The sequence below is a fragment of the Epinephelus moara genome, chromosome 16, assembly GCF_006386435.1.
Source record: "Epinephelus moara isolate mb chromosome 16, YSFRI_EMoa_1.0, whole genome shotgun sequence".
Lineage (NCBI taxonomy): Eukaryota > Metazoa > Chordata > Actinopteri > Perciformes > Serranidae > Epinephelus > Epinephelus moara.
Window position 1 is genome coordinate 6,778,672 of NC_065521.1, and position 11,407 is coordinate 6,790,078.

General features: G+C 46.0%; 2 protein-coding genes across 3 annotated transcripts in view; one reads left to right on the forward strand and one right to left on the reverse strand.

Annotated features, from left to right (window-relative positions):
- Positions 1 to 11,407, reverse strand: part of dedd (death effector domain containing) — a 44,989-nt gene that overhangs the window by 7,177 nt on the left and 26,405 nt on the right. For both annotated transcript variants that reach the window (XR_007571233.1, XM_050064697.1), the window contains exons 3-4: positions 819 to 923; positions 520 to 657 (exon numbers count right to left, since the gene is read on the reverse strand). Coding sequence is in view for 1 of the 2 variants with exons in the window: in XM_050064697.1 (XP_049920654.1) it covers positions 520 to 657; positions 819 to 923 (243 nt within the window). In the remaining variant the exon portion in view is untranslated. The remainder of the gene's footprint in view (positions 1 to 519; positions 658 to 818; positions 924 to 11,407) is intronic.
- The window catches only part of LOC126402530 (uncharacterized), a 25,277-nt gene that overhangs the window by 4,194 nt on the left and 9,676 nt on the right, over positions 1 to 11,407 (forward strand). The window lies entirely within an intron of this gene.

Genomic DNA, 11,407 nt, shown 5'->3' on the forward strand with positions numbered 1-11,407 from the left:
TAGGAAAGGTAGTATCAGCACTGCTTCTACCTGGAGCTTGCATGTACGGAGCCTGGGTTTGGTTGAAGGTGGCGGTGCTGTTTGGGCTGAGAAAGCCATGTGTAATGTAAGGTAAAGGAGGTTATTGGGTTGGTGCGGGGAGCAGTGAGACCTGGCATTAGGGGAGTGTCTCTGGGACGCCAGCGATCACTGTCTAGCCTCCTGGAGGTGTCGTGGTACCAACTAGACGAAACACTGGTGAAAGGAGATTCTCACCCGATGACCCCAAAGACATGTTAGTTATCACTGCTCACTGGTCTGTATAGTTAAGCCTTGCCATAATAGTTTATCATAGGGCTTAGGAGGTTATTCACTGAGTGCTGATCCTTTCTCTAGAGCACAAACTTCTTGTGTTTGTTTGAATGAATATTCTGGTGACAGGCCTGTCTAAACCAATGTAACTGGACTTTTTTTTCCCCCTATAAGCTCTTTCAGACCCAACAAAAACAATGATCTCTCTCTATACGCGTTTCCTTTTACCACATGTTTGCTTCTCTCTGCAGTCAGCTGAGGAATGACTTCTCCTCCGTTTGCGGTTTGGGACAGGGGGAGTTGGCTTTGTTCGCGGGGGGCCCACATGAGGTCCTGACGGAGAACAGCAGATGACTGGCTGAGGACCTAGAAAATGACAACAGTTTTAACATTAATCAAGCTCTTGTGTCACAGCACACAATGCCTTCTAAAGACATTCTTTTGCCTGCATTAGTCATACTCTGATCCTGCAGACTGAATAAATAACAAGTGTAAAAAATAACCTGAACGCACACACAAACACCCACCTGTTCTACTGTGAGGCGCAGTGTCCTTGCTCTGTACTGCTCCCCTTGGTGAAATGTAGCGCACTGATGTCTCTTCCAGGTACTTGTCAACAGGGTCTGGGCATACTGAAAACAAAAGTTGATTTCTGGTGTTATTTTTAACTGCAGTGCTAATCATCACATTCATGTCAGTGGAATACATTACAAAGAAGGAAGACCATGTCAACAGTTTTTCTGCACTGCTACGGTCGATACATGAACCATCACCTCAGTCATGGGCACACAAGCCCGCTGACAGGGGGATCAATCAGTAGAGATGAACCCAGGCCAGGGCCTGAGAGGGGGCAAGGCAAAGGTCTCTGCATTACTGGTGTTGCAGGAGTGGGTGTGGATGGGGGACCACATTTAGATCATTTTGTCCCCCTATCCGTAATTCCTGATGAGTTGCCTGAGTACTTAACATGTTAATCATGTTATGAAATGTTTATCAGTACTGTTTTTGACAGAAAATGATGGTTTACTCGAAAGTGAAACTGTAACTATCAAGTGTGCAAAAAGTACATTTCAGGGCTCCAGAGTGACCTACCCTGGAAATCCAGAGTTCTCGCGAGAGCACAATTTGAATTTGCTCAGCGAGTCACTCTGGCAATCAGTAATGATGCTCATTACCTATGCCCATGAAACCAGGCTGCACCAATCACATTGGTGTATCTGATATAGGCGGGCCAGAGGCGAGCTAAACAGATGACGACAGCGCTGCGACGACGAAGTCCGGAATCAGTCAGTAAACATTGCAAGATGGCTATGGATGAACACCAGTTGTTTGAAACAGCTTTGGCCGCTACAATGAACGAGTGAGACTTGGCTTTTTCTCTAAAAGAGGAACAGAAGACGGCGCTCGAGTCTTTCCTTTGCAAGAAGGACGTTTTTGCTGTTTTGCCGACCGGATACGGCAAGAGTCTAATCTACCAGTTAGCTCCGCTGGTAGCTAAGCGTATACATCACCCCATGTGTTGTTCTGATTGGTCGTAGTGTTATCCAATTGCGTGGAGTGATATTTACAAATGCATGCTTGGTGCCGCCCCTCGAGTTGGGCCATTTTCATTACTCATGGCCAGACCCTAAATCTTTCTAGATTTGTGTCTGGATTTCCAGGCTAAGAGTGACCATGTGCAACCAAAAATCTCTCAGTTGCAATTTAACATTTTCATTGGTCTCGCCAGTGTGCCCGACGTTTATCAAGTCTGTCTGTGTCTAGGGCATTTTTTTCCCCATCTGCATTCAAAAACCAAGAATTACCGCCTAATGGTTGTATGCCTCCTTGAAGCAGTCACACTGCAGTTAGTTTACATCCATGTGTGGCCAAACTCATATGTAGCCATGATGGTTGACAATAGGGCTGGGTTAAAATAATCGATTCATCTGATTCAAATCGATCTTCACTGGAACGACCCAATATCGACTGGTAAAATCCGAGATCAATTTTTTAATATACGCTTTTTCCCCACAGATGTGTGAAGCTTTAACCCCGTTAATCTCACCGGTAGTAAACGAGCCGTGGCGCTAAGTTATGAACAACCGTAGTATTGAGAAGCTCCAATGTTATCTGCTCTTTTATCTGTAACCGTTAGCTTACTTTTTTACATTTGGGTGTAATTTATTACTGTGCTTCAGCATCTGCTCCTGCTGTTTGTGCGTCCTGGCTGCTGCACCACTTTCACGCACATACACAGACACACACAAACACGGAGTAGAGATGCCACGGTGGAGACAGAGAGGTGAAGAAAACGTGAGCTGATGACAACTACGCTTGTTACTGAGTGCAATAAAACCTACTCAAGGAAAAGCCAATACAGCTGTTTAGCAACATGTAAAAATGTTTTTAAAAAAGTGATACTTCAATCTGCTCTGTCCACAGTCTCTCATCCACCACTGCCAATATTTTGTTATGAACAAGCACAGAACGCTTTGGTCTATTTTTTTTTACTATGACTCATATGATATAGGTCCATGTGCTTTGTGTGCATCTTAAAAAGTCAGGAAAATTACGAGCTGGATTACATGTTATGATGCGGCACACCAGTAAGAAACAAAAATGTGTAGCTCTGCAACTAAAGATTCCTTTAATTATTGATTAATCTGTCTATCATACTCTTCATTAGCAGTGTTGGGTAAGGGTTACTTTAAAAGTAATCAAAGTACGTTACTGCGTTACTTTCTAAAAAAAAGTAACCAGTTACTTTACTGCGTTACTCCCTGAGTAAAGTAACTCAATTACTTTAAAAGTACTTCCAACGTTTCTCCCTGAGAAAAGTAACTCAAGCACTTTTAAAGTACTTTTGAGTATTTTACATTTCCTATTTGGCAATGAACCACAGGGCGCTAAGCCTACATTTTTTGTCTCCAAAATTAAAGTTATGGACCACTTGCCCTTCACTGAGATCCAATTCTCCCATCACAGCTGTCACTTTGACCAGTAGAAACACAGAACGATCTGCTGCCGTAGACAACTGTATGACAACAACACCCCAGCATTTTTAATATTTCCTCTAGGGATGTTACCACACAGAGTAAAAGGGGGAAATGATGGTGTGAAACAGCAGAGGCACTTTGTCAACCTGCTGAGTTAACGTTACTGTCATTAGCATCAAGCTAGCAAACAATGTTACATCCTCACGGTCGGACATAAAGTAATAACATTAACAAATAGCGGCAGAGTTTTTACTCACCACAACTGCAGTGGCCCCCAGCTTCATTTGAAACAAACTACATTATAGACAGTCCGTTATTCATTAATCCCTCTGTGTTTATATATTTACTTTTTATCTGCTCCGTTGTCTTTGTAAAGTTAACATATCACACCGTCATTTCAAACTCAACACTTGTTTCAAATTAAAAGCCCCTTATAACCTCGGCTGAGAGAATCTCTCCATTTTCTAAATAGGCTCTTATTCTGAAACATTTGTCAGAACTTCCTGTGGAAGATACAGTAGCTTGACAGTTTACGTGTGGCGCTTCAAATGAAGCTCCTGCCATCTGCTGACGCTTTTAGGTGACTACAACAACATGTCGGCTGGCACATGAACAGACACAGTGACTCAAATAATAGTAAAATAAAAATAGGACAAGAATAACCCGATGACATCACACACGCCGTGAAAGACGACCGGGGATAATTGGTGAGTACCAGCGTGTAGTGTGTACCAGGCGTAATGCAAGTGCTGAGTCTGGAGTATGTCTGTCAGCGAGTCCTACTCCACCTATTTAGACTCCACCGTAGACAACAGCAGCATTTCTCCGACCACGTAGCGAGACACAAGCTCCGTGGCTTCTTTCAGACTGATAGGTTTAACGTTATCTCCGTTATTAGAACCAAACGACAGCCGTTGCTGTTTTGGAGCTGAAGGACCAGCGTTCCAAAAGTAACGGAAGTAACTGATGTCTTGTTTGAAAATGTACTTAAGTATTTGATTACTCAAACAGCAAACTAACGCGTTAGGTTACTCGTTACTGCAAAAAGTAATCAAAGTACTCTAGCGCATTACTTTGTAACTTTCTGACATTAAACTCACAAATTTACAAGTTTGTTAGTTGTTTTTTTTCTCTCTCACTAATTTATAACCTAAATCTCAAAGGATATACAAGGTTTTTTCTTGTATATTTGTGATTTTATTTCTGCTTTTTTTCCCCTCTAAATGTTAACCCTAACCCGTATGTTTTCCTGGACAATGTCTTGTTTTGAGATTCAGTTAACTGTCATAGAGAAACCAGAAAATATTCATATCCGACAAGCTGAAATCACAGTTTGGACATTTTTTCTGTAAAGAAATGACTGGAAACAATAAATCAATAATTAAAATAGTCAGCTCTAAAAATGTGTTCAGACTAAGTTGTAAGGTTTAGTTCCAATAATAAGGAAACAGTAGATATACTGATATGTGTAACTCAGTGGAAATGGATGTGACTGATGTTCTGAAACTGAACTTCTAGATGGACAACTATAGGCACAAACTGAGCAGGGCTGGCATAAAGGATGTGGCTGTGAATGCAGGAAAGCGTAGCAGGACCTATCCAGAGGGTGCAGCATCCAGGAGCAGTATCAAAAGACCCAGAAGAGGGGAAGTCAACTTCCTTCCTAATTACCCTCATGGAGAAAGTAAAGACACACTGGAGAGCCAGAGGCTTGAGATGGTGGAGCAGTTCAAGAGGTCATCGACAGAAAGAGACATGGTTCTCATCCATCAACATATGCAACACACCTTTGCACTCCGGCTTCAAGAAATTGTGATTACAGCTCCTGCCGTTGTCGAACTAACAGACAGATGGCCTGCGCTCTTTAATGAAGCCCAAGTGAGTAAAAACTTAAAAATGGCACTTAATGACCCTCAATGTCAAAGTAATTATTAGAATGCATTAGTTTAATATGATATGCCTATTTGTCTTTAAAAACAACAATTTTATTACAATCTTGCATTACTTCTATTTTCCATGCAGCTCTACAGTGAATTCCACAGGATCACCAATCAAAATCTGCCATTTACCTTCTTTGCTGCCCTTGACAAATACACACCTGCTGGTACAACTAACTGCTGAAGCTCTACAAAAAGAGGAGACTGGAAGTTTTGGTGAGAAGATGCAGGCAGTGTTGATGGCGTATGAGGAACAGGTAACTTTAATTTTATTTTATTTAATGCATTACAATGAAGTTGAATGTGAACAGCGGTAACATCTCCCTATGCATTCCTTGTCTTTGGTTGTACAACAGGACAAGAACAACATCAGTGCAGCTAGAACAGCAGCCCTGGCCGGCCTAACGCTGTACTTAAAGGAGGATCCATTAGATGTCTTCAAAACTTGCAAGGTAATCCTGTGTTCTCTGTTTTCCATTAAGTTAACATTCCAGCGCTTGAGGTTCAGGTTATATACATTTTTAAAATGTGCTTAAAAATCAGCTCTCCTCATCATATACATGAAGACTAGATTATCTGATTCCAATTTTGGAGCACAAATTATAAGTTAATAAAATAACTGAGCGTCATAGATTACATACTCGTGTATCTTTCAATTTGTCTTTATAGCTGATTTGATAGTCATATATTTTGTTTGTGCTCTTTCAAACTCTGAAAGGTACCTTAAAGGGATAGTTCAGCTTTTTTGAAGTGGGGTTGTTATGAAGCACTAATGCATATAATATCAGTGTATCTCCACTGTAGAGATGCAAACAGCAGCTCATCACCACACTGCTCTGAACGGGATCTGAGATGGTTCAGCTAAAACCTATTTTAGCCAGATACAAACATTTGTTCTTTGTTTTTATATAGCTTTGATTTGCATTTGATTTGCAAATCTTGAAGACTGATGTAGTAATGCTTTCTTTTTCATTGTTTTCATAATTAGCCATTAGCCTAAAACCTGATGATTTGTATATTTACACTTGCACTTGTGTATTCCCTTTTCAGGATGAGTTGGAGGCAGCTCAGGAGGGAGCAGTGGCTTTGGTGGCAGTGGTCAATGAGGAGGAGGAACCTTCTGGAGTTCCCTTTGAAACCCACCACGTCTCAATCATCCTCGAGGATCAGGTTGTAATGTCTCAGAGATCATGGGCTGATTCACTGGTGATTTTGTTTGGACTGATGTATGCTTTTCATTTGAGCTACCCCAAGAAGCTAAGCAGCTTCTTTGAGTTCACCCAGGTTGTCCCTTGGATCTTGATGATGGGAGGAAGCGGCTCAAACCTAAGTTACAGGCCTTGAGAGATGAGCTGGAGTAGTTGTTGACAGGTTTTGTTGTTGAAGAACAGCAGTGGCTTGTATGCCTATTGCCAAAAGCAGTTTTCAGTTCTGATTTGTGTTTAAACAGGCAGGTACTGTACAAATCACACAAGTTCTAGTTTGAACTAATAGTTCTCTATTCAGGAAGTTTTCCTAGCATCATTGGCCTCATTACTGTAATTCAATTAGCAATGATAGCTGCTTTTTGACTTAAATTTTACATACGCTTATGCATGTTGAAGTGTGTAGTTTGAGTAGTTTTTCATGTTTAAGTAAATGGTAGAAGATGATTGGGCTTAAAGGAACACTCCGACGATTTGGGACTCAAGCCCTTTCCCTATCATTTTCAAAGTGAGACAACATCAACAGTACCTTTTTTGTGTCTGTACGTGCAGTGGCTGGCCTCCAGCTGTTAGCCTTGCGGGTTAGCTTAGCGCAATTGCTGGAAGTGGGTAGGAGTCTGTAGCCTCCTTGGTAAAAGTGAACAAAATAAACCTTACAGAAAGCCTGTAGCTGGTGTTTTTGCACGCGCATTTAAAATAAAGATTTTTAAACATTAATTTGAAAAACGAGAGTCCTTTTTAGTCACTTTAGAAGACGTTTGATACACGGAGCGGAACAGTGTTTCTGTCATGCGCTGTGATCCGGGGAGGCAAGCACCAGTGACACACTATAGTTCTGTTTTTAGGGCAGGGTGGGGGCAGAGCGGGAGGTTGGCCCCACCGTGGGGGCTGACCAAGTTCAATCAGCCTGTCCAGGTCCAAGTGGGCCGATTTAAGGCGATCCACCGAAAGGTGCTCTGGCTTACCGCCCATGTCCACGACAAAAGTTTTGTCCCCAGCTTCCAGGACCCTGAACGGGCCATCGTAGGGTGGTTGAAGAGGTCCCCGGTGGGCATCATGGCGAACAAATACGTATCCCGCCGACCACAGACTGGCCGGGATGTGGGGTTGTGAGAGGCCATGCTGTGATGTAGGGATCGGTGCAAAAACCTTGACACTGTCCAGAAGTGCAGTCCGCTGTTGGGCCGCAGACCAGGGAGTTGTGGTGTTAGGAACAAAATCTCCGGGAACCCGAAGTGGCTGGCCGTACACCAGTTCAGCAGATGAGGACTTAAGATCTTCCTTGGGGGCGGATCTGAGGCCTAACATGACCCACGGAAGCCTGTCGACCCAATTGCTGTCCTTAAGGCTGGCCCGGAGAGCGGCTTTCATGGAGCGATGGAACCGCTCACACAACCCATTTGCCTGCGGGTGGTACGCAGTGGTACGGTGCAATTTCACCCCCAAGCTTCCAGCAGCAGCATTCCAGAGCTCAGAAGGGAACTGGGATCCCAAGTCAGAAGATACATCGGCTGGGACGCCAAACCGGGTAACCCAAGTTCCGATGAATGCTCGGGCCACGTCAGCAGATGTTGTCGATGACAGTGGGACAGCCTCTGGCCACCGGGTGGTCCGGTCTACCATAGTGAGGAGGTGTATGAACCCTTGAGAAGGAGGCAGGGGCACCACCAGGTCCACATTGACGTGGTCGAACCTCCTTTCAGGCACTTTGAACTGCTCTAGGGGTGCCTTAGTGTGACGATGCACTTTAGAGTGCTGGCACGCCATACAGGAAGCAACCCAGTCTCGTATATCCTTTTTAAGTCCAGGCCAGACGAACTTAGCTGCCACTAGTCTCTGCGATGGTTTTCTGCCCGGGTGTGACATCCCATGAACAGTGTCAAAAACCTGCCGTCTCCATCCAGTAGGAACGACGGGCCGCGGCTGACCCGTGGAAATGTCACACAAAAGTGTGGTGCCGGTTCTGTCGAAGGCAACAACTTCCAACTGCAGACCTGTCATTGCCGACCTGAGCCCCTGGACCTCCTGGTCAGAAGTTTGGTCAGCCGCCATGCGTGTGTAGTCGAGCCCCAAGTGGATGGTTCCCGTGATGGCCCGGGAAAGGCAGTCTGCAACAAGGTTGTTTTTACCCGCCACATGTTTTATGTCTGTAGTAAACTCCGAAATGACGGAGAGTTTGCGCTGTTGACAGGTGGACCATGGCTCGGCTGCCAGGCCCCATTTACCCACTGCTCATGAACTGCAACGACCGCATAGTCCGAAGTGTCTGTAGTAATGGCGATCTGAGCATCAGGTGAAGGGTGCGGCAGCATTATTGCGCCTGCCAGGGCTGCTTTAGCGTCCTCAAATGCCTTGTCCCTCTCTGCGGTCCAGTCCACAGCGTGTCTGGCGGACTTGCCTTTCAGGGCCTCATAAAGAGGTTGCATCAGTTGTGCAGCTCAGGGGATGAAACGGTGGTAAAATTTCACCATACCCAAAAACTCCTGCAAAGAGTTCACTGTGGTGGGGCGACGAAAACTCACCACGGCTTCTACCTTTGGTGGGAGGGGAACTGCCCCGTCTCTGGTGATGCGGTGTCCGAGGAAGTCAATGGTGTCCTGCCCGAACTGGCATTTAGCTGGGTTAATAATCAGGCCGTGTTGGTTAAGGCGCTCGAAAACAGTCCGGAGGTGTGCCAGGTGTTCTGCCCTGGAGGAGCTGGCAACAAGAATGTCATCCAGGTAGATGAACAGGAAAGGAAGGTCCCTCAGTACAGTGTCCATGAGGCGTTGGAAGGTCTGTGCTGCGTTTTTGAGGCCAAAAGGCATCCTCAGGAACTCGAACAGGCCGAATGGGGTGATCACTGCAGTCTTTGGAATGTCCTGTGGGTGAACCGGCACTTGGTGATAGCTGTGGACGAGGTCCACTTTAGAAAAAAATGACACACCCAGCCAGGTGGGCGGAAAAATCTTGCATGTGTGGGACAGGATAATGGTCTGAAGTCGTTATATCATTGAGGTGGCGGTAATCGCCGCACGGACGCCACCCACCACCAGGCTTTGATGCAATGTGAAGGGGTGAAGCCCACGGGCTGTTTAAGCGGCGAATGATGCCAAGGTGCTCCATATTTTTCAGCCATTTTAGCAATGGTGAGTTTGGTCGGATCGAGGCGTCTGGCTCAGGTGTGGACAGGTGGGCCGGAGGTAGAGATGTAGTGTTCCACCCCGTGTTCCATGTCGCGCAACACCCCGTACAGCTTTCATAGGCTGCCTTTGTCAGACGGCGAGATGCTAACACTCTTCTCCAGACACTGCGCCTTGCAGACCATCGGGTCTGCAGTGCTCACTTCTCCCAAGATGACTACTGCCAGCCGAAGAAGAGAAGACATCCAATCCCAAAACACCTCTTCCTCAAGAAAACGGCTGTCCCACGAGTAGAGAGAGCTACAGACACAGTGGAGCAAAGCTCGTGACATCACACAGCCCAGAGGTAAGGGAAAGGCTAGTATGCTATTTACAGAGATAGCACTGGCGATCTGAACCGGTCAGTGGTGAAAAAAAAAAAAAAAAAAACACTTTTAATGCGCAAACTTATATGGGACGCATTTGCCCCCGTTACCGTTTTAGCTCGTTTCGCGGCTCCCAGTTGCATCCGCCTCCCTCAGTACTGAACCAATTTTAGAACGAGTTGTACCCATGAATCACACGCACACATACACCAACAGTCCATAGGCGCATAGGAAATCAGCGCCGAGGATGGGAAAAGTCACTTTAGTTGTGATAAATTTCCAGTTTAAACGCTGCCCCCCAAAACACAGTTCCACATTCCGTGTACCATAAGTGCGGATGGGAGTGCCGTTAGCGGCGGTCAGGGGAGGTCCGTATTCTCCTCCTAGCATGTCCACTCGTGATGCCGGCAGGATGTTTGTCTGTGCTCCCGTGTCGCACAGAAATTGCCGCCCAGATATGGTGTCTTGGATAAACAGCAATCTGCCTGTGTGGCCGACGCTCATGGCATCTACTGAGCGCTGGCTCCGCCGTTTTCCATCCCCCTGAAAGTGCATGGGGAACGGTATCTCTTGGCATTGGGTCCGAACCGGGTGTGGTAGTAACACCAGCCGTTGGGCCATTGCTGTTGGGCCGTTGTTGTCGCTACGGCGATATTCGTTAAACTCTCCGGCTTTGATGGGGCAGCTTGGGCTGGAGCGTGTGCAGCCGCACAGTGTTGAAATCCAACCAAGAAGATTTTATCAGCTTCCTCGGCCAGAGCCCGACAGTCAGTGATAGTGGTGTTTGCCAAAGCAGCTCGTACCTGAGTTGGCAGCTGGTGTAGGAAGAGGTGGCAAAACAAGAAATCCGGCTTGTTCTTTCCCAGCAAAGCTAGCATCTTGTCCATTAGCTCAGATAGCTTGCTGTCACCGAGTCCTTGCAGTGTGAGAAGCTGATGTGCTCGTTCGGCTTCAGAGAGTCCAAATGTCTTTAACAGTTGGCCTTTCAGCATTTCATATTTGTCTTGTTCTGGGGGATTTTCGAGTATGCTAACTACCCTGTTAGCCGTTGAACTGTTGAGGGCTGCTACTACACAGTAGTACTTGGTTGCGTCTGCCGTTATCTCTCGTAGCACAAACTGTGCTTCGGCTTGGGCGAACCAAGACGGCGCAGCAGACCAGTGTTGCCAACTTAGCGACTTTGTCGCTATATGTAGCGACTTTTCAGACCCCTCTAGCGACTCTTTTTCAAAAAAGCGACTAGCGACAAATCTAACGACTTTTTCTGATGTTATTGAAGACTTCTGGCGACTCTGTTGTGAGAGCACGTATCATTCTTATTCTTCTCAACGAGCAGCAGATGCTGCCGTGGGCTCCTCTCTCGCCCCAAAGCACTCACAGACGGCCCAGTCCTCCCTCCCAGCAGCAGTCAGAGCAGGAGACGTTAACCCCTCCACGTCCAGACTGCAAGTGAATCGCGCATGCGCGGAACCGCCGCTGGCTGATCCCGACCTGGTTTACAGTCAGGGC